The following is a 24364-nucleotide window of genomic DNA, read 5'->3' as shown; positions in this document are numbered from 1 at the left end:
AAGCTTCTAAAGCCATAATATCATTTTCTGGACTTTTCCAAGCTGTTTAAAGACACAGTCAACTTAGTGTATGTGAACTTCTGACCAACTGGAATTGTGATACAGTGAATTATAAGTGAAATAATCTGTCTGTAAATAATTGTTGAAAAACGTTCTTGTGTCATGCACGAAGTAGATGTCCTAACCGACTTGCCAAAACTATAGTGGGTTAACAAGAAATGTGTGGAGTGGTTGAAAAACAAGTTTTAATGCCTCCAACCTAAGTGTATGTAAACTTCCGACTTCAACTGTGTGTATATACTGTATCCTATACTATTCTACTGTATCTTATTCTATGCTGCTTTGACATTACTCGTCCATATATTTCTATATTCTTATTCCTGTCTGTGCGATGAACAGCAACGCTCCCCATCCCACCAGACAGAGCTTGAGAGGATATGCAGAGAAGACTGGGAGAAACTCCCCAAGTACAGGTGTACAAAGCTTGTAGCGTCAATCCCAAGAAGACTCAAGGCTGTAATCGCTGCCAGAGGTGCTTCAACAAAGTACTGAGTAAAGGGTCTGAATACTTATGTAAATTATATATTTCAGTTTTAGATTTGTATAATTGTGTAACAAGTTTTTGCTTTGTCATTATTGGGTATTGTGTGTAGATTGATGAGGGGAAAAACAATTGAATCCATTGTAGAATAAGGCTGTGACGTAGTAAAATGTGAAAAAAGTCAAGCGGTCTGAATACTTTCCGAATGCGCTGTACAATTCTTTTAGTGTACCATTTGCCCTGAACAGCCTAACTATATAATAAATAATTAATGCAATGCTATTCTGATTCTGCAATATGCACCTTGTGTGTGGGAGTCATAACCTATCAATGATGTCGTCTGTCATTCACCAGTGATGAGGTTTGATGTCAACCACCAGTCAGTAGCAAAGCAATCCACTTATTCAAATCATGTGGCCAGTAATAGCCTGTTTAGGAGAAATGACACCTGCAATCCCCCACTGCACTAAACACAAATTCAGCTAAAGTACATTAGGTATCTCCACAAACTACTTTTCTTTGTTGTGGTTTAAATTAATAGCATAGGATGCATTTATATTTGTCAATGTACAGAGTATACCAAACATTGAGAACACCTTCCTAATATTGAGTTGCCCCCCCCCCCCCCACACACACACACACTTTTTGCCCTCAGAACAGTCTCAATTCATCAGGGCATGGACTCTACAATGTGTCGAAAGCGTTCCACAGGATGCTGGTTCATGTTGACTCCAATGCTTCCCACAGTTGTGTCAAGTTGGTTGGATGTCCGTTGAGTGGTGAACCATTATTGATAGACATGGGAAACTGTTGAGCGTGAAAACCCCAGCAGCGTTGCAGTTCTTGACACAAACCAGAGAGTTTGTCAGCTACTAACATACCCTGTTCAAAGGCACTGAAAAAAAAAAATCTTGCCCATTCACCCTCTGAATGGCACATATACACAATCCATGTCTCCTTCCCTTCATCTACATTGATTGAAATGGATTTAACTAGTGACATCAATAAAGGATCACAGCTTTCCTCTGGATTCACCTGGTCAGTCTGTCATGGAAAGAGCAGGTGTCCTTAATTCTTTGTATACTCAGTGTATGTGGGCCTTCATGAGGCCTGGGAAGTGGAACCATATAATACAAAACATTTCATTAGATAGTATGGTATTCTAGGTTGAATCACACTCATTGAGTTGATGGGATTGGAATTGGACCAGTCCAGATACAAAAACCAGAAAGTTCCTAAAATAACCCTTGGTTTGGGTTGGGTGGGTTAGGAATGACCAAGCAGCCTGGCTCGCATTGGTAGCCTCCCTTTCCCTGTCCCTGTAATCCAATTGGAGTGTGAGCATGGCAGGTTTGGCCACGTGTACTCCCTCCCTCTGTAATTGTGACTGTCTCTAATTGAAGCCACTTGAGGAACACAGCCCTTCCTCCTCAGTTCCTCGACCACACTGTGCTTTCGGAGGATGGTGCCCTGCTGAAAGCCGGGAGATGTGAGCAGGGGAAATGCAAGACCATGAACCTCCAGAGCAGATGAAATGTCCATGTGGTTTCCTTAGGAAAACACAACCCTCATCACAGGGACCTCAGCATCTTTACTGGAGCCACCCTCCAATCATATTTGGTGTGGGGTGTTCTTCCCAGATGTGTTTGTTTACATTTATTTGGTCTTGGGAACTACAAAAATACACTGCACCAATGAAGTTTCTAAATATAAGAAAAGTATTATTCAGCAGTCATAGCAAAGTTCAATGGATTCCTCCAGAAAGGTTGCTATGTCTGGAGATGCACTGAGGACACACAGTAACTCATTCTATCAATCTAATTACAGTTATTTTCTTATTCAATGAGCAGAGATTCATAAATGTACAGAATATTCTGTTATCAGTCTACAAAGCAGGTCTGTGTTATCATGGGACAATGATAACATGCCAGATACGAAATGGAAACCAGAACGGTATTGGCATTTTACATACAGGCCTATGGCACATGGTCTCTTTAGTACTGGATATGATCTTAGTCCAGTTCTGTAATATTCATTTACCATTTCATAGAATAAAATAGTCTAGGTGGTGTCTGTCCTTTATGATGATGTCAGGTTCTCCCTGGAAGTACCCTTATTAATTAGATTGCATACATTATTATCAGACTTTTGCAAGAGAGCAGTTCAGAAGCAGTAGTCCCCTATGGGTCCTGTCTTCTCGTGGGGTTGGAGCGGGGCCAGAGTGTATTAGAGAAAGGCACTTCTTGAGTGTTACACAGATATATTGTTATGTTGAGGGACCTATGATTTCTGCAGTTAAACTTCATTAACCTCAATGTGAATGAATTATTTAAGAAACCATTAATACTTTAAACTCAGCTTTTGAAATAAGAAATTATGTTGGCAATTTCAGAGGCTGGAAACATCTAATGGCCAAAGTTAATTCCACATGCTTTAACATGACTCAGTGCTGTAGTCAGCCTGAGAGCCTGCCTTGAACTGCACTCTACCCCTTGGAAGCCACCACTGCCTCCCAGTGGCTACAGGAATGCAACAATCAAACAAATGAGTTATTTTTGTAGGCAGATACACATCCGTCTTTATTCAATCATAGCAAGTTGTCTAATGTCTCCAGGGTTAGAGAACAACATTTTTTATTGCACTGAGAGAATATATGTTTGGGTCATTTAATCAATAAAACAACTCAACATGTCATCCCCAGCTCTGCTCCAGTCAGTCTTTGCCAAACGCTCAGCTGCACTAGAATATTCTGCTGGTACAGAAGCCTACCTACAGTATATATTTCCATGTTAACACAACACACCCTCTTGTCCCCAATAGTTGTGCTGTTTTTGCAGTCATCACAATTTCAAAACTATTTGCCTTCAGCCAAAATCACAAGATGTGAAGCTTTCTTCATTTCACAGAAAACCATGCTTGTAGTTACTGTTGCGAGTTCACCTATCATTGCATCTTATTTTCACACCACCCAAAAAGTTGATGGCAATTTGCATTTCCAAGGATCAAACTGAAAATAGCGCTCCCCAGATGTGTATCTTTGTAACACAGGCAATTCTAATTGTTGTGTGGCATAACCACCCTCACATCAGGGGCTTTAGGTTGTAAAAGTTTGAAATGTTCATGACACACACACACACACACACACACACACTCGTTGGTTTTACTATCCATGTGGGGACCAAAAATTGTATTCCCATTCAAAATCTTATTTTCCCTAACCCCTAACCCTAAACCTAACTACACAGAGAGAGAGAGAGAGAGAGAGAGAGAGAGAGAGAGAGAGAGAGAGAGAGAGAGAGAGAGAGAGAGAGAGAGAGAGAGAGAGAGAGACTTGGCAAACAGAAAATGTTACTATTACGGAGGAGGAATGTATGTGTAAATTGATGCCTACTCCCTGTTAATTTGCTCAAGTCACCATAACAAGGGTTGCAGCATGCATGACAATGCCCCTTTCTATTGACTGCTGGGCGGTTAGGCCGGTCCCCAGGCTCCACAGCACTGCAGCTTTAGTCCCATGAGCCTCACATCTGGCCCCTATAAGCCACTGCAGCTGTTTGTGAAATCATGTGTGTAGTTTAGAGGATCCAGACCACAAAGAGCCCCCTCCTTCCCTTAACCACAGCGAGGTGGAAAGGAAAACTGGTCAATTTGACTGTTTGCGCCTGTATCTCATGAAGGTTCTCGTTAAAAATCAAGCCAGTAGTCCTGTTTCATTGTAAAGATGTATTTTTAGGCCTTTTATGCAGCGGTTTATGTGCTAATTTTCTTTCAACTGTGTGTGATTGCTTGGGTTCGTAATGGAAAACAACTGATCTCAAACTCTTAAAATGTGACATGAGAGAACACTTATCAAGTATGGCGATACACAGTAAAAATACAGAAAAGCACTATATAGCTGCTTCTCATAGTGCATTATATAACTGCAGTTTACAAGAGTGTACAATTTCCATTGTGTTGTTTTTATCTTATTGCAAAAAAATAATAAGTAAACTTCAAGATGGAGCTGAAACGGTTGCTAAGCAACACTTTTTTTGTGCTGTGCCCCAACAGCAGTATTTACATTATTCCAGTCGGTGGGATATTCCAGGGGGGAAATGACTTTTCAGTTTGCATTAAATGCTGCATAGATATCTGGGAAAGTTCTCCATGCATTTTTCTACTTGATTGACATGAAATTGCTTGTGGCAATATATTGAGTAAAACTCAAAACATGAGATGCCAAAAATAATCTACAGTAAACACAGCAGTATTTTACAGTATACAGTGATATTGTGAATACTAGTGTATGTGGTAATACTAATAGGCTCGAGAGAAAAAAAATATTGTTGTTCATATAGAGATAATAGTAGTATGAAGTGTATGGCCATACTTATGTACGATGATCAATAAAGATGGCCTATGCTCAGGGCATCACAGTAGATGGACAGTAGGTAATGGCTGGTATCAGTGATGGGTTGAGTGGCAATTTGGTAAGCAGCTGTTGTTCACTGATACACAGGCCTTTCCACTTGAATTCAAATTCATGCATGCCTGTGGTCTCCTTTCCCCTCTTTGAGCCAACACCCCAAGTCTTGGAGCTGCATCAGCAAAGCCACTGCCACGCAGCACACTCACTGTGCCATCCCCCCACTTCTGCAATTTCAGAAAGAGACGTACTTTGTGATTGGAGAGAATGAGTGAGTGAGATAGAGAGATAAAGAACGTGAGCGAGAGAGAAAGTTAAAGAGGAAGTAAGAGAGAAAGTGAGAGATAAAGGGAGGGAGAAAGAACACAGTATGTATATGTTTCAGGGGGAGTATAATACATTTGAACCACAGTTCCAGCTGCACTACCAGCATCATTTGCTGTAATCATTGTACACTCCCAAACCTCCTACACCCCAGCTCTTTGCCCCAGAGAATCCAACTCATAGGCATTCTCAAACTGAACTGGAGATAATTCAGTTAACTCGACACTCGCCTCTAGCCTGTAGCTTAATCCCATATCAATGTATTAATCAATAAACATACCCAGTGATGGTGACATTTACATTACAGTTTGAAGTCTAGGGGGGAACTGACAAAGACACTAAGACAGGAAAACATTGTATGTTGCCCAGACACTGTATGAGACAATCCTTAAAGGCCCAGTGCAGTCAATAATGTGATTTTCCTGTATTTTATATATATTTTCACACTATGAGGTTGGAATAATGTTTTGAAAATTATGATAATGTCCTTTTAGTGTAAGAGCTGTTCGAAAATAGCATCGGAAATGTCAGCATGTATTGGTGGGATTGCGTTTTGGCCTGCCTAGTTGATAGACCAATAAGAAAACGAGTTGCACACCTCTCTGCTAATAACAGATCGTTTTCAGTTTTTCCCCTCCCAACTCAGACCAATCCCAGACAGTCCTAGCAAAATTCTTCTTTGAGAAATTGCTCTTTGCTATGAAGCTTTTTTTGTTTATTTTGGATCATTTTAATTGAAATCAGTCACAGTAAGGTACTTAATTGTTACTCAGAAATAATTTGATATTGAGATAAAAACGGCTGCATTGGACCTTTAAAGGTGCACTGTCACTCACTACACATTCTGTAGCTATGATGTAATCCATTGGACTTTCTGTGGGTCTGGAAGTGTCATAATGTCATTATGTGGATTTCATTACAGCTATTGAACTCTTGCCTCTTTTCACCAGAGTCAAACTACTGAGCGTCCAGTCCTGCCAGGTATTTAATTGAAACCAGCCTCTTCCCCTCTCTCCCTCCTGTCTTACAGCACTTTGACACCGATCCAACCCAACTCCCTCTCGCCCCTTCATCCCACTACTTACCTTCTGGCTCTAACCCTCAGCAGCTCAGAGCAATATACATCCAAAACCCCTATTCATTCAATGCCAACACACATATTCACAAAGGCCAGAGTTGATGTTGTAATCTTCACCCTTCACCCTCCCTCTCCCTCACACTCATTTTCGTACCGAACAACACTGTGTGCAATTGGATTCATGTTATTTTTCTTTATTCATATGGATATGGATTTATTTTCATTGATATGACCTAAAAGATAGGAAAGGTCTTACTGTAAAATGGATTTCTCTGAATGTATTGAATAGCAATTGAAGCAAGAAAACAGATGGGTAATGAGATCAGATGCAAGATATGGACCAATCAATAATTTTCCGCCCGTAAAAAAAGACTAAACAAGCCAGGATCCATTTCTAAGTGCCTACCCTACACACTCTGTGTCTGTAGTTTACACAATGGCCACAGGCTATGGTTGACTATTTAAATTTAGCTTGGTAATAACATGAAAAATGTGTCTTAGGAGAGCAGTTTTACACCTAATCTGCATTTTACTCACTGGAAACATTAACAATCCTAAGAGATCAACCACAGAATGACCCACTTAGACGAAATAGAATAGCTTCTGCCACATCCATACTGAATAAACTGATACAAATAATAGAACTTGTGGCATTTTAACGTAATGCTATCCAGATAACTACTTTTCTTTCTCTGATGTATTTGCACACAAAGCAAATACGTCCCACTCAGTATGACAGTTACTGTACGATGTAGAGGCACATCATGTTCTGATTTATTTATGAGTTTCTGTTAGGACGAGATTCTATTGATCCCATAAAGGGAGATTTGATATCAGCTGTCGATACATCAGACACACCAGCAAATAAATATCAGAATAGGTCTAAATATGTATTCCGCTTTAGTGCATTTGAATGTGTGTGTGAAGCTGAGTGAGGGGTTGCTATGAGATAGCTGGAGGCTTGGGTTGAGAAGCCATGGCAGAAGGTCATTAGATTCTCATTTCACATTAGCATCTGCTGAATGGGATTAGCCATCCAGCGGAGTTTAAACCCCTGACATGCCACAGGCTCTGCCAACTAGAAAATGGAGTGGTCATTAGCAACACCCCCTCAAGTGTCTCTTTTTTTCCTGCCTAAATCCAATACACTCTCACTCTTTCTGATGCTCCTCCCAGCATTGGGTCTCCATGGTGGGGTAGAAAAAATGTGTTATTGTGGGCAAGTTTCTATAGGAACATGACATAGGACCACACATTGAAACCAGTGGCTATAATTGGATAGATATTGAAGTGTATTGCAGACTTGATCTCCAGAGACTGCTCCCAGTTTTCTGCAGACAGAGTATTAGCTTGGTATCTGGAAGATACACAAATGTTCATTTCTTCGTATAAGAAGCTGGCTTTCGATTGATTTCTGTGACTGAAACATAGCTTTGAAGAGGTCAATCTTCAAAGCTGCACAGAATGTTCAACAAACTCTTTTCCAGTACAGTACACAGTTTTTACTGTGATCACAAGAACATTTATTGTATCTACATGTACACTGCAATTATTGTGTGGTACACAGGGCTAATACAAAGACTTATTTCAAAGAAACTTGAAGAAATTGTTGTCTTTATTGTAAGTCCTTGTTACCAGCAATTAGTAGACATCAAAGCAATAAAGCATGAGTCTACCTGTGAAAACACATTTTACAATACCTGAAACATCAATAATGGAAAAAAAACAAATTATCTCCTGTTACTATAGTGCCACCTGTTGGTTACTACAATCACACCACTGCATTTCAATCAGTAAATGGTATTCAAAACCAATACTTGTCTCAGAATTGAAAGTGGTTTAATATAGTTTTTTCTTTCATCAGTAATATAAATCACAAGATCTGAAAAATATACGGACTCAAATGGGTTTACAAAAGATAGATAAATAGATAGATTTATTTCTGTGATCACATACAGCAGATGTTCACAGGAGGTAAAAATAAATAAAAAGCCTATTCCCATTGCTTGTCAAACATGAATGAGTAAAGATGTGTCCAAGCCTGGTATATGGCTGCTATGTCATCTCTCCACACGACTCCACTCTGCCGGGGGATCCCGAGGCCCTTTGGGTTTTTTAATGCGACAGTTGAACTCTGAGGGGAAGTTGAGAAGTGTGGTTGGAATTACTTGAAGACACCTGCAAGTGCATCTAACAGATGACATAGCCTTGTTTTGACATCCAGTCGCAATCATTTTACTCATGAGATTCTGAGGAAATGGATATTACATTGGGTAGCTATAATGGCTTTAGATACAGTATATGACATTGGACAACATTATTAGAAAGACAAGCAGATATTCACCCATGCTATTAGGAGTGCAGCTGTTGGTCATGCGTTTGATGGGATTTGAGACATACTCATAGTCATCTTCGGTCGAGGAATAACGATCAGCTAGAAAAAAAGCAAACGAGAAGAACCCGTAAGACATTTTCCACATAAACAGTTCAACATGGCCGTCAAGGAATTGTTACTTTCAAGAAATCTGAAAGTATTGGTCACTAGATCTAGTTTGCAATATTTTGTGCAGGGCACTGATGACACAAACAAAACCATAGCTGGCCTCACATTGGTCTCCAAACACTGCCCTGAAATTCTCTCACCTGCGACCAGCTCATAGCCACTCTGGTCCTCCCCTGCCGAGGCCTCAGCTAGCCTGTGATTGGCTAGTCCGGCTGTGTCATATATGGGTGAGACAGCTGGTAGTGGTTTGTCTGGAAGACACCTGCTCTTGGGCTTGACCATGCTGTAAAGAGCACCGACATGGCATTTTGGGACGCCCAGCTCTTCGTTGTCATAGTGATGGAGAGCGGCCAGAGGGGCGGTGGAAGAGGCTGGTGGCGGGAGCTGTTTGGACTTGTTGACCACGGCATATACGTCATTCATCTTTTGCTGACAAGGCCGATGCGCTCTGTACTGCACATTAGAATATCTAAAAGGAGTAGATATCAATATCAATTCACACAAACAGCGAAAAGCAAAAAGGTACAAATATAGCCTTGTTGTTTCTAGCCTACACACCAGATGGTCATGCCTATTATATAAGAGACTGGATTTTCATTACCAAGTCTGTTTTCTTTTGGAGCATCTACAGCGGATCTTTACTAGTCGGATAGTAGAAATTGAGATTGATAAGGAATTGCAGCTTTACCATGATGATTTCCTACTAACTATATTATTGTTTACAGAGAAATAGATAATTTTTCTCTAAGCCTGTGATGCGAGCTGAGGGATTTTCAGTAGCAGTTTAACATATGGGAGGGAGGAAGAGACGGTGTGAAAGTGAAGTTTAACAGCCCAGTTTGTCACTTCCTCTGCAACATGATGAATGTTTAGTAGTACAAGCATGGTGGAATCCTTCTGCTTCATTAATCATAAGGACGTTGTGTCCTAAAGTTCTGTTAAATGTTCATCTAAAGCTAACTGGATTAAAGTCATATTTTATTCAAGATCATCAATGTGTACCACAACACAGTATTTCAATGTACAGTACATATTTCAATGTAGCCAACTAATTGCTTAACTGTCAAGGCAAGGAAGGTGTGTATATATTGTAACAATCAACTACTATGAAATAGTACTACATAACTTGGTGTTGATAAGCCTACGTACACTTAAACGTCATACTCTACACACCCATCATGTAAAGCTCACAAACATAAAACTATTGTACTGCAAACTAAAATAGAAGACTGTGAACTCACTTAAACAAAACAGGAAGCATTCTTTCTTCCCTTGTCTCAAAACTCTCCATCTCGATCAACCGGAGTCAACTTCCCCCATTGTGTCTGAGCACCTTACTGTGATATCATTAACTCAGGCTGCTTATTAAAGTCACAACTGTTGTTGTAATTGTGTGTAATACAATCACACAGTATAGTGTACAGCAAGCAGTTTAGCAGTTATACTGGCGGGCCCCGGTGGCAATACATTTATAAATGCTTACCTTTACTTGGAAGAGCTGCAGTGTTGGATAGCTTTAGTCAGCTACCTAACATAAATAGCATTCCTCTCTCTCAGGTTGTTGAGTAGGCTAAATTAGCAGCATTAGCTAAGTAAGTGAAAGGTAAACTAAGAAGAAAAAAATAACGTCCTACGGAAGTTGTCATAATTACTGTGTAAGTCTACGAAAAGGGTTGAGAACCATGAGCCTCCTACTGTAGGTTTTGTATTAAAGTCTATGTACCCAGAGGAGGACGGAAAATAGCTGTCCTCCAGCTACACAATAGTGCTGAGATTGTGAGATTGCTGTTGAGGCTACTGTAGACCTTCATTGCAAAACAATGTGTTTTAATCAGTTATTTGGTAACATATATTTGGTGATATATTTAGTATAATTTGATCTAAAAAGTACAACATTTTTATGTTTCACTATTAAAAAAAAGAAATTCACTGAGTAGGATGGTCCTCCCCTTCCTCCACTGAAGAGAAAATAATTTGTTTCAAAGTTCATGAACTCTTACCTTTCTGCAAGTGTCTGAGCGCTGGCTGATGTTGTTGGTGGAGATGTCTTCACAGATGCAACACCATCATATAAAGGTTGGTTACTCTATTCAGAACAAAATCAACAGTACATCAGAGAGTTATAGGACTTTGTCTCTCATGTTCAGGCGCTGCTCTGTCTGAAAATGGGTGAAAAATTATTTTAATGTGCCAGCACTACATATCGAGGAAGCATGCAGGCTGGATGTTTCCTGCTTAACATTTCTATTTTTTTCCTAACTCAACGCATCACATTGTAATCTCAGAGAGAAGTGTAATACAGTATGATCTGATGAAATGGATGACACAATGGGTTTTTGTCACAGAAAAACTCACACACTGGCAGCTGAAGTTATTTTCAAACTGTATAAGCTTTGATCTCATGCAGCTTTCTGACTGCATCACAGACATGCCAATGATTACCATAATCAGGGTTTGGGAGTAACTGATTACATGTAATCTGATTACAAAAAACTAACTGTAGTCGGTTACGTAACCGGCAAAAATATTGTCATCAGATTACAGATACTTTTGAAAAACTATATGATTACTTACTGGATTACTTTTAAATTCAGAAAGGATGTTTGTGGGGGGAAACAATTGATAAAAGCATTGACAAAAGAAGCCAGTTTAAATTTGTTCCACCTGAGCGAGTCTGACCACAAGTCAGAGACCACTATAATAACACACCAAATGGGTTTGATGGATCCTTTTTGTCTTCTTCTAATGCCTCTTAAAGGGAAAGTAATCCAAATGTAACTGAAAGCAATCAGATTACATTACTGAGTTTGGGTAATCCAAAAATTATATTACTGATTATAATTTTAGACAGGTAACTAGTAAATGCAATGGATTACATTTAGATTAACCTACCCAACCCTGACAATAATACTGCATGCCCTCTCATGTCATTGCTTTAGTAAAGCTTGCTTGACCATGAATACCAGTATGGCATGTGCTGAATACTGTGTTGTAGAAAGGCTAACACCTGGGGGTTGGAAATAGCAATTACAAAAACATTATACTATGGTTGAACAAAAGTAGCAGTTTCTGTCTTACCTTGGTGAGATTCTGGGAGTTGTTCTCAGCTGACCGTAAAGCCTTCTCAAACATCGAAGCCACGGCAGAAAACACAAACCGGTACTGTTCCTGAGTGGAGAGATGGGAAAAATATTATTTCCACAGTAGAGTATTTCAGTATGTACTATAACACATAGATGTAAATAAACAATTTTGATCTGATATTAAATTCTGTCTGATAATAAAATACCTTTGTCTGAACTGCTGATGGCCTCTGACTCCTTAGTTCCACTACAATCTTCATGATACTGAAATCTTCTTCAATTTGCTGGTGTGGAAACATGGATTTACCAAAACACTCACTTATCGTTTTTACACTTTGTATTGTTCTTGTCTTATTATTCATCGGTGCAGCATACAAATGTTTTGTTAAACCAATTCCCTAAAGGATGCCATCAATATACTGTCCTGAACATAAGTAGTAATACCTTTGTGACAAGAAGATCGTGAACATAATCCAGGGCACAAATCACCCCTGTTCTTCCGCAACCAGCACTGGAAATAGAAGAGAAAAATACCTGCTTCATTTATCACTCTGGTAACACTAGAACATAACCACAGACGGCCACAACATGGACATAAGTCATACGAGTCGACGGACCACATCAGGTCCTGAATATTTAACATTTCTCACTTCATTTAAATTTTGTCATTAAAATGCATTGAGCTCAAGGAGTACATGTGGCCTCGTGATAAACAACATTAAATGATGTGCATGGATGGATTTTAATGGGCATATGGATCATAATCTGTCTGAGCATGATCATTACATCTCAGAGCACAAAAAGCTCACCAGGCAGACAGTAATGACAGCTTGGCATTTTGGACTGTGCTGTATCAAATGTACTGTAGAGTAGGAGACAAACAAACCTGCAGTGGATGAGAACAGGGCTAGTGTTGTTTCCTTGGTCTTTGCGAGCCATATCCATCATTCCTAAAATACCATAAACGGTGTATGGAACGTCATGATCAGGCCAAGCTGTGTATTGGAATTGAGAGATTTTCCGTGTTTCCTAGCACAAAACATGGTTTGCATTACTACCCTACCAAGCAAAAGAACGGTAACTGCACATTTAGTCAAAAATTAGTTATTGACATTATGTATACATTAAATATATGCTTTATCATGTGGACAAATATCCTGCCTACATTGTGTTGTGTTATGGGGAAAATGGGGGGTTATGTTTACAGTCACTGGAAAAAGGTAGTAACTGCCATCACTCAATTCAGTTACTGCCTTTTACCTTGGTTTCACTGAGCTTTGGACTGGTGTCCACGGTGTACCATGGTATTATTTATTATTCTTTACTGATACAAACTATATGACACTGACAACCACGTACAAATAAATATATTAACACAAGTTTGTGTAAAAAAATGTATATATATATATATATTCCAGTGGGTGTACCAAGCAAGAAGGCAGTAACTGCCGTCTAGGGTCAAAGGTCATGTCAGGGGTCAGGGTCAATATTAATAAAAAAATAACCTCATAGTAACAATAAAACAACTTTTAATTCATTTTTCTCAGTTTCACTCTATGAGGAGCAAATACTGAGCTGCTCTTCCTCCCGGGGAAGGAATGCCCGTTCCATGATCTCGCCACCACGGTTGACAACTCCATTGTGTCCTCCTCCCAGAGCGCCAAGAACCTTGGCGTGATCCTGGACAACACCCTGTCGTTCTCAACCAACATCAAGGCGGTGGCCCGTTCCTGTAGGTTCATGCTCTACAACATCCGCAGAGTACGACCCTGCCTCACACAGGAAGCGGCGCAGGTCCTAATCCAGGCACTTGTCATCTCCCGTCTGGATTACTGCAACTCGCTGTTGGCTGGGCTCCCTGCCTGTGCCATTAAACCCCTTCAACTCATCCAGAACGCCGCAGCCCGTCTGGTGTTCAACCTTCCCAAGTTCTCTCACGTCACCCCGCTCCTCCGTTCTCTCCACTGGCTTCCAGTTGAAGCTCGCATCCGCTACAAGACCATGGTGCTTGCCTACGGAGCTGTGAGGGGAACGGCACCTCAGTACCTCCAGGCTCTGATCAGGCCCTACACCCAAACAAGGGCACTGGGTTCATCCACCTCTGGCCTGCTCGCCTCCCTACCACTGAGGAAGTACAGCTCCCGCTCAGCCCAGTCAAAACTGTTCGCTGCCCTGGCCCCCCAATGGTGGAACAAACTCCCTCACGACGCCAGGACAGCGGAGTCAATCACCACCTTCCGGAGACACCTGAAACCCCACCTCTTTAAGGAATACCTAGGATAGGATAAGTAATCCCTCTCACCCCCCCCCTTAATTTTTAGATGCACTATTGTAAAGTGACTGTTCCACTGGATGTCATAAGGTGAATGCACCAATTTGTAAGTCGCTCTGGATAAGAGCATCTGCTAAATGACTTAAATGTAATGTAAATGTAAATGTAAATACTGCTAATTTGCTTGGTCGGGCAGATTACTTCACTGGCTCCCTCATTCAACTACCTGGAAATTTACAAACAATGTGAGATTATCCAAAGTGAATAACAGTTGTTGGAAGATACTGATTAAATTCAACCATTTTGAAGAATTGTGTAACTAGTGCTGCACAGAAATAAAACAATATTTCCCCTTTTTCATAGTTGGACACTTACCTCATGATATCTCACTGTCAGAGCGCGGAAAACTACTTCCTCATTTGGGCTGGATTCCTGAAACTGGAAAAGACATTTCACTAAACATTTTCTAGTGTTTCCTGAAACAGATCCCCGTGTTCCATGCAGACAACAAATGGGTCAATGTGCAGTGCCATGAAATAACAAAATAGAGTACACTTTTTTTAACCTTTATTTAACTAGGCAAGTCAGTTAAGAACAAATTCTTATTTTCAATGACGGTCTAGGAACAGTGGGTTAACTGCCTGTTCAGGGGCAGAATGACAGATTTGTACCTTGTCAGCTCAAGGATTTGAACTTGCGGTTACTAGTCCAACACTCTAACCACTAGGCTACCTTGCCGCCCCTTAGTTCACAGGAAATGACAAATCATCTCTGGAGGCTGTTAGATAAAAATGGAACTCTTCAGTAATAGTTTCAGAAGACTATAGGGCAACAGCACTATGTGCACACTGGAACATTGGTGTGAGAGGCAACCCGTCTGTCTAGAGACACCATATTTCATCAATAGTAATACAACCGTGCACATACACTAGCGTTCAAGAGTTTGGGGTCACTTAGAAATGTCATTGTTTAAAAAAACAAATGTCATTGTTTTTTTTTACCCCTTTTCCTCCCCAATTTCGTGGTATCCAATTGTTTTAGTAGCTACTATCTTGTCTCATCGCTACAACTCCCGTACGGGCTCGGGAGAGACGAAGGTTGAAAGTCATGTGTCCTCCGATACACAACCCAACCACTCCGCACTGCTTCTTAATACAGCGCCATCCAACCCAGAAGCCAGCCGCACCAATGTGTCAGAGGAAACACCGTGCACCTGGCAATCTTGGTTAGCGCGCACTGCGCCCGGCCCACCACAGGAGTCGCTGGTGCGCGATGAGACAAGGATTTCCCTACTGGCCAAACGAACCCAGAGTCTCTGGTGGCACAGCTGGCGCTGCAGTACAGCGCCCTTAACCACTGCGCCACCCGGGAGGCCAAAATGTCCTTGTTTTTGAAAGAAAAGTACATTTTTTGTCCATTAAAATAACATCAAATTGATCAGAAATACAGTGTAGACATTGTTCATAACACAAATTACTATTGTAGTTGGAAACAGCAGTATTTTTATGGAATATCTACATAGGCGTACAGAGGCCCGTTATCAGCAACCATCACTCCTGTGTTCCAATGACACGTTGTGTTAGCTAATCCACGTTTATCATTTTAAAAGGTGAATTGATAATTAGAAAACCTTTTTGCAATTATGTTAGCACAGCTGAAAACTGTTGTGCTGTCACGACTTCTGCCGAAGTTGGTGCTTCTCCTTGTTCGGCGGTCATCGTCACCGGCTTTCTAGCTGCCCCCGATCCACGTTTCTGTTTCCATTTGTTATGTCTTGATTTGTTATTTGTTATGTCTGGTTCCCATTACGTTATTATTATTTCCCTATTTAACCCTCTGGTTCTCATTATGTTTTGTGTGTGATTGTTCCTGGTTTTGTGTTAGTCTTTTGTGTTAGGGTTTGTTATCCCTGCGTGGATTTATTGGCTGTTTATTTTTTCTGAGTAAAGTACGTTATTTTACTCAGTTCTGTGTCCTGCGCCTGACTCCGTCCTCATCTCTGCACAACTGACACTTGACATGTGCTTATTATAGAAGCAATAAAACTGGCCTTCTTTAGACACGTTGAGTACGGAGTGTTACCATTTGTGGGTTCATTTACAGGCTCAAAATGGCCAGAAACAAATAACTTTCTTCTGAAACTTGTCAGTCTATTCTTGTTCTGAGAAATGAAGGCTATTCCATGAGAGAAATTGCCAAGAAACTGAAGATCTCGTACAACGCTGTGTACTATTTCCTTCACAGAACAGCGCAAACTGGATCTAACCAGAATAGAAAGAGGAGTGGGAGGCCCCGGTGCACAACTGAGGCCAGCATCCCGGAGTCACCTCTTCACTGTTGACATTGAGACTGGTGTTTTGCCGGTACTATTTAATGAAGCTGCCAGTTGAGGACTTGTGAGGCATCTGTTTCTCAAACTAGACACTAATAGAATAGATTTCATTTTTGAGAACAATAATAGACTGATGAGTTTCAGAAGAAAGTTATTTGTTTCTAGCCATTTTGAGCATGTAATCGAACCCACAAATGGTGATGCTCCAGATACTCAACGAGTCTAAAGAAGGCCAGTTGTATTGCTTCTTTAATCAGTACAACAGTTTTCAGCTTTGCTAACATAATTGCAAAAGGGTTTTCTAATGATTAATTAGCCTTTTAAAATAATAAACTTAAAAAGCCAACACAACGTGCCATTGGAACACAGGAGTGATGGTTGCTGATAACGGGCCTCTGTACACCTATGTAGATATTCCATAAAAAATATGCCGTTTCCAGCTACAATAGTGATTTACATACAATATAATGAAGATATACTGACAAACACTTACATTTGACACAATAAAGGGACCAAAATGGGTTGTTTCCTTGAAAGTAGTCCAGTAGCACTCACACTTTTTCTACAAAAAGACATTGAATAAAATATTAAGTGGACACAAGCATCAAAATCATACAGTTCATAAATCTTACAGTACACTAATACGTTTACACTCCCACTGTGCCTTTTTCAACAAGAGGTGACTAAAAGGGCATTTACTTTTCCCATTTCAATTTCTCTGCAAGCCATGATTATGACCTAAAACAGGGAGAGAAAATATGGCAACCATAAGATATGGAGACAATTCTCCCATTATTCATCTTTTAGTGTCATTTTTTTCCTATATATATTTGGTAATAGAGTAAATTATATGGAAACAGAGCTACTGTACAAGATGCACTACATGTATATAAAGCTGAAAATGATCTTCCATACCTTTACATCATACTGCCAAATCATTCTCCAGAAGTCCACCAAAGTGTGTCTCAGAGGCCCTTGGGTCGCTATGTATTTTTTGGTCTTTGTTGCACCCTAGAGGAGAGATTAAATAAAGCAATCAGTTTAAAGAGCAACTGCTTTTTAAAAACAACAAATCCCTTTGAAAATGGCCTATGTGACATCGATATGAGTCAAAAACAGTGATTCTAGTGTCAAAATGTACTACAAAGTGTAAATAGGATCATTTTGGTCACAAAGTCAGTCTGGTCTAAAATGGAGTTTGGAACATCTGTGTGTCACAACAGGTGAAGTAAGGTTGGGTTTTGATTTGACGATGTCCATTTGCCCACAAACATATGGGTGAACAAATTAATTACTGATTAATCTTGAATCATTCTGTGGATTTTGATGGAAAAAAATAGGCTTCCCTGTCTACAATGTCTCATGGGGACAAACATTAACCAAATGCGGAATCTGTCAAGAAACACACCTCTAAAAGAGTGAAATCAAATTTTTCTAATAAGCAACAGAAAAACACAGGTGCCAATCGATGTGTTCGGTGACTCTTTCAGATTGAGCTGAATAATGATACAAAATAGGACTGTTGACAAATGGGAGCAATACTGTACTTTAATGAAGCTGGCGTTGATATAGTCCAAATCATTCTCATTTGTCAGTAGAGTCAGGTGCACACGGGTCTGGTCATCTATATAAAAATACATGAGTTTTTGTTCAGATAAGTTTAATATTAAGCAAGAATCTCATTTTCAATTAGAGTTTAAAAAAACAAGTTTTTAAGCCTCTATTGTGGTGCTTACATGGTAAAATGTCTCTGTAACGGTTTTTCTTTACATTCTCCATCAGTTCCCCCGCCATCGTGGTAAGGCCAAAATCTTTCTTGATGACAGAAGTCTGAGCACGAATATTCTACAAACAAATAAAGACAAAACATAACACATGAAAGCGGAGTTTGGGAGAAATGTCCAAAGTAAAAGTCACCCAGTAAAATACTACTTGAGTAAAAGTATTTGGTTTTAACTATACTTAAGTATCAAAAGTAAATGTAATTGCAAAAATATCCTTAAATATCAAAAGTAAAAGTTGAAATTCCTTATATTAAGCAAACCAGACGGCACAAATGTTTTTAGTTTTTATTTAAGGATAGCTAGCGGCACACTTCAACACTTATTTACAAATGAAGCATTTATGTTTAGTGAGTCTGCCAGATAAGAGGCGGTAGGGATGACCAGGAATGTTCTCTCGAAGAGTGTGTGAATTGGAACATTTTCCTGTCCTACTAAGCATTCTAAATATAATGAGTACTTTTGGGTGTCAGGAAAAATGTATGGAGTAAAAAGTACAGTATTTTCTTTAGGAATGTAGTCAAGTAAAAGTAAAAGTAGTCAAAAATATAAAGAGTAAAGTAAAGTACAGATACAGTGGGGAGAACAAGTATTCGATAACCTGCAAAATTGGCAGTGTTTCCTACTTACAAAGCATGTAGAGGTCTGTAACTTTTATCATAGGTACACTTCAACTGTGAGGACGGAATCTAAAACAAAAATCCAGAAATCACATTGTATGATTTTTAAGTCATTAATTTTCATTAAACCTTTGTTTGCAATTACAGATATCATATGTTTCCTGTAGTTCTTGACCAGGTTTGCACACACTGAAGCAGGGATTTTGGCCCACTCCTCCATACAGACCTTCTCCAGATCCTTCAGGTTTCGGGGCTGTCGCTGGGCAATACGGACTTTCAGCTCCCTCCAAAGACGTTCTATTGGTTTTGGGTCAGGAGACTGGCTAGGCCACTCCAGGACCTTGAGATGCTTCTTACGGAGCCACTCCTTAGTTGCCCTGGCTGTGTGTTTCGGGTCATTGTCATGCTGGAAGACCCAGCCACGACCCATCTTCAATGCTCTTACTGAGGGAAGGAGGTTGTTGGCCAAGATCTTGCGATACATGGCCCCATCCATTCTCCCCTCAATACGGTGCAGTCGTCCTGTCCCCTTTGCAGAAAAGAATGCTGTTTCCACCTCCATGCTTCACAGTTGGGATGGTGTTCTTTGGGTTGTACTCATCCCTCTTCTTCCTCCAAACATGGCGAGTGGAGTTTAGACCAAAAAGCTCTATTTTTGTCGCATCAGACCACATGACCTTCTCCCATTCCTCCTCTGGATCATCCAGATGGTCATTGGCAAACATCAGATGGGCCTGGACATGCGCTGGCTTGGGCAGGGGGACCTTGCGTGCGCTGCAGGATTTTAATCCATGACGGCGTAGTGTGTTACTAATGGTTTTCTTTGAGACTGTGGTCCCAGCTCTCTTAAGGTCATTGACCAGGTCCTGCCGTGTAGTTCTGGGCTGATACCTCACCTTCCTCATGATCATTGATGCCCCACAACGTGAGATCTTGCATGGAGTCCCAGACCAATGGTGATTGGCCCTTCATCTTGAACTTCCATTTTCTAATAATTGCGCCAACAGTTGTTGCCTTCGCACCAAGCTGCTTGCCCATTGTCCTGTAGCCCATCCCAGCCTTTTGCAGGTCTACAATTTGAAACCTGATGACTTTACATAGCTCTCTGGTCTTGGCCATTGTGGAGAGGTTGGAGTCTGTTTGATTGAGTGTGTGGACAGGTGTCTTTTATACAGGTAACGAGTTCAAACAGGTGCAGTTAATACAGCTAATGAGTGGAGAACATTAGGGCTTCTTAAAGAAAAACTAACAGGTCTGTGAGAGACAGAATTCTTACTGGTTGGTAGGTGATCAAATACATATGTCATGCAATAAAATGCAAATTAATTACTTAAAAATCATACAATGTGATTTGTGGATTTTTGTTTTAGATTCCGTCCTCTCACAGTTGAAGTGTACCTATGATAAAAAATGACAGACCTCTACATGCTTTGTAAGTAAGAAAACCTGCAAAATCGGCAGTGTATCAAATACTTGTTCTCCCCACTGTACATAAAAATTACTTAAGTAGTTCTTTAAAGTAGTACTTTAAAGTATTTTTACTTAAGTACTTTACACAACTGCATACAGTGATATCTAAGATGTTACACATGAAACATATAAGAAGCCCTTAGCTTAGTGCAAGAACTCACAATCCAATTTACGCAGGAGCTAATGTAGCTGACAGTCAACGACACGCAACAGTATCAATATGGCTTGCTATTTTTTCATACATGTATCTGAGAAATGAAAGGCCCCTGAGTGGAAATAGACTTGTCTTTGTCAACAACAAAAAATATTGGTTGCTTACACATATTTTGCAAACGTTTTCGTGGGTGTGGTGAAATATCAGAATAAACACATAAAAACCTGTGGTGTCTGTTTTTCACCACAGATGTCTGTATTAAGCGACTGTAATGTGGAACCTGTAAAGAAAGGCTGGGCAGTTATGTGATAACACAGGTCTCTTCACAGCCTACAATAGACATCATTACATTATTACGTGACCACCATTTCTCACTTTGCACATTCTGTCACTTGAATTGGGCTACTTAGAAAAGAGTTCACCTGTATTACTATTTTGGTCATTGTTGTCATTGATTCAACATACAAACATAAACATGTTTATTGATAAAAATCTGGCTCTGGAAATTAAAAGACACTGACATAATTCACAATGGACCAGTGGGGCTGAAAGGGCAGTGCTGTAACAAGGAAATGTTAGTGGACTTAGTGTTAATAGATAACTCACTTTGCAACCTAAATGAGGAACAAAATGACTAGCCTACCTATCTTGAAACAGAGGTTCAGATGTAACAAAAACCTACAGTAGCTACAGTTGAAGTCTGAAGTTTACATACACTTAGGTTGGAGTCAACCACTCCACAAATGTCTTGTTAACAAACTATAGTTTTGGCAAGTCGGTTAGGACATCTACTTTGCGCATGACACAAGTCATTTTTCCAACAATTGTTTACAGACAGATTATTTTACTTGTAATTCACTGTATCACAATTCTAGTGGGTCAGACGTTTACATACACTAAGTTGACTGTGCCATTAAACAGCTTGGAAAATTCCAGAAAATTATGTCATGGCTTTAGAGATTCTGATAGGCTAATTGACATAATTTGGGTCAATTGGAGGTGTACCTGTGGATGTATTTCAAGGCCTACCTTCAAACTCAGTGCCTCTTTGCTTGACGTCGTGGGAGAATCAAAAAGAAATCAGCAGAAAAATTATTGTAGACCTCCACAAGTTTGGTTCATCCTTGGGAGCAATGTCCAAACACCTGAAGGGACCACGTTCATCTGTACAAACAATAGTATGCAAATATAAACACCATGGGACCACGTAGCCATCATACCACTCAGGAAGGAGGCGCATTCTGTCTCTTAGAGATGAACATACATTCGTGCGAAAAGTGCAAATCAATCCCAGAACAACAGCAAAGGACCTTGTGAAGATGCTGGAAGTAACAGGTACAAAAGTATCTATATCCACAGTAAAACGAGTCCTATATCGACATAACCTGAAAGGCCGCTCAGCAAGGAAGAAGCCACTGCTCCAAAACCGCCATAAAAAAGCCAGACTAAGTTTTGCAACTGCACATGGGGACAAAGATTGTACTTTTTGGAGAAATGTCCTCTGGTCTGATGAAACAAAAATATAACTGTTTGGCCATAATGACCATTGCTACATTTGTAGGAAAAAGGGAGAGGCTTGCAAGCCAAAGAATACCTTGACTCAGTTACACCAGCTCAGTCAGGAGGAATGAGCCAAAATTCACCCAACTTATTGTGAGAAGCTACCCGAAACTTTTGACCCAAGTTAAACAATTTCAAGGCAATGCTACCAAATACTTAATTGAGTGTATGTAAACTTCTGACACACTGGGAATGTGATGAAATATATAAAAGCTGAAATAAATAATTCTCTCTAATATTATTCTGACGTTTCACATTCTTAAAATAAAGTGGTGATCCTAACTGACCTAAGACAAGGAATTTTTACACGGGTGAAATGTTAGGAATTGTTGAAAACTGAGTTTAAATGTATTTTGCTAAGGTATATGTAAACTTCTGACTTTAACTGTAAATAGACTTCTGCAAATGTCACTATTCTGTGTTTTGTCAAAATAAAACTGAATTAGTGGTTTACTTCTATGTACACTTCTTTCTAAATGTGCCTTAAAGACTTAATCCACTGATTTGAAAGGTTTGTGTTAAATAGGCTACATTCGAGATTGTGCATTTATTTATACTATAGAGAAAGCAAAGAGCCAACATGATTTTCAGCTTTATTACAGGGGAAACATTTGAGTAGCCTACTTTTCCTTTATCCTACCTTGCAGATTTACCCCATCTGGACCAGTGATAGACATGTTGCACATCACAAAACATCATTAGACCTATTTTAACCAGTTGATTGCAATCAATTTATGAATACACATGCCCTAAATCATATATTTTACATCTGAAAATATTGCCTGATCTTATTTGTCTATATATGGGAATTAATTATAAACTAACAATAGAGAGTTATGCTGATGGTCACACCAAGAATTCCCACTTACAATATACTCAGATGAGATGTTGCCCTCCGCTCTGCTGTCATCTGCCAAGGACATCTGACCCACGAACCTCGATAGGTGCTCCATCTGCGCGACTATGGATGTCAATTTCACTTTTTAAATGCCAGGCAGTGGTTGACCGCTTTTGCCTATCAATACAATTCGAGACAAATGCAGAGCGCCTTGCCGCTCCCGTCTCTACCGCGATGATTAGCCTTTAAGTTCCGCGTGTACCTCTTGGAACGTCCCTCATGTCACTGTCACTATAGGACAGTCATGTAAATTTCCGCATTGAAGGCTACTTTGCCTTAATTATTGGCATGAGGTGAGGCATTTTCACATAAACTCCAATACACTACAACAGCTGGAAACATGTATAGCATTTATTTTTTGCAAACAAGGATATTTAAAGCATATTTAAAAATAATTTAAAGCTTTTTCAAAGCTTTATCATGAAGTTAGTTATACAATTAAATATAGGCGAATGTTTTATTTTTACATAACGTTATCAAGCAGGCTATCAGTACACTAATCTAATTTAGACCTATAATATAAGTGAAATCTAAAACGTGCACCCTGATAAGATTTTCAGAAAGATTGATAAGCCTTACACGTTCTAAAAATATATATCATATGCGGTTTATTGCATTGGCCAGAGGATTCGTAAACCCATATGAACTCAGAGCCTCTGTATTCTAACAGGAATTGTAACATCACGGAAGTTTCCCGAGTGTTTTAGATGGGTGTTCTACTGCCTATTCCTACTAGGGAAGGCATATCGAGGCATGGTTTACTGTAACTGTACCTTCAATGCATCAGAAGATACCTCATCATCAGCACGTGCCTTTCTTTTGCCTCGCAATAATACAGGAAAATGGCTAGCCTATCCATAGCTGTGTCCAGATTCACAGACACCAGTTACACTCAAAACGGGTGGCCTTATTTACCTGACTTGCCTGCTTAAATTTAAACAGACTGGGAAAATGATTGTCAATTTCACTGTGAATGGTGAAAGATTTTCATGCGAATATTCTAAAATCCGCATTTTCCAGTTTTTATGCCGTTAAAGTAAAGACACATCGCGACAGCTGTAATCGAAACAGGAAGTTTCGGTCAAGGTTGCCTTGATAAATCTAGTTCATTCTCTAAATTAAATACCATGACTATTTTCTCATTAGCTGGGAATGTTGTTTGACATGTCTGATACAACATACTTTATTGATATTGTTATCAACCTACTGCATACCCCTATTGCATAAAATATTTGTTTTCATGTGCAAGGTGTTCTATTAGCGTGCTAACACTCATTAAGGCAGGTAGAATAGCTAGCCATCGCTAGCATTCACTGGTTAAAGTTGAAGTAACTTTTGAGTGT

At 39.8% G+C, this 24364-nt stretch overlaps 1 protein-coding gene across 3 annotated transcripts; it reads right to left on the bottom strand.

The window, feature by feature from the left end:
- Positions 1-7945: 7945 nt before the first annotated feature.
- On the bottom strand, positions 7946-23222 carry LOC124031956 (tyrosine-protein phosphatase non-receptor type 18-like). Of its 3 annotated transcripts, XM_046343816.1 has the most exons (16): positions 22993-23217; positions 21593-21727; positions 18275-18383; positions 18086-18162; positions 17454-17549; positions 17238-17276; positions 17032-17100; positions 14582-14644; positions 12821-12963; positions 12379-12445; positions 12141-12218; positions 11930-12019; positions 10852-10937; positions 8992-9320; positions 8693-8782; positions 7946-8482 (listed from the first exon to the last, which is right to left on the bottom strand). In XM_046343816.1, the coding sequence occupies exons 3-16, from the start codon at positions 18330-18332 to the stop codon at positions 8409-8411; spliced, it is 1359 nt and encodes a 452-aa protein (XP_046199772.1). In that variant the 5' UTR covers positions 18333-18383; positions 21593-21727; positions 22993-23217; the 3' UTR covers positions 7946-8408. The 3 variants fall into 3 exon arrangements, with proteins under 3 accessions (XP_046199772.1, XP_046199770.1, XP_046199771.1); XM_046343814.1 differs by lacking the exon at positions 21593-21727 and having other exon boundaries at positions 22993-23221; XM_046343815.1 differs by lacking the exon at positions 21593-21727 and having other exon boundaries at positions 8407-8538; positions 22993-23222.
- Positions 23223-24364: the final 1142 nt, after the last annotated feature.

Source organism: Oncorhynchus gorbuscha, linkage group LG03, assembly GCF_021184085.1.
Source record: "Oncorhynchus gorbuscha isolate QuinsamMale2020 ecotype Even-year linkage group LG03, OgorEven_v1.0, whole genome shotgun sequence".
In the NCBI taxonomy this organism is placed as follows: domain Eukaryota; kingdom Metazoa; phylum Chordata; class Actinopteri; order Salmoniformes; family Salmonidae; genus Oncorhynchus; species Oncorhynchus gorbuscha.
The sequence above is the reverse complement of the archived record's forward strand: the minus strand, read 5'-3'. Positions and strand labels throughout refer to the sequence as shown.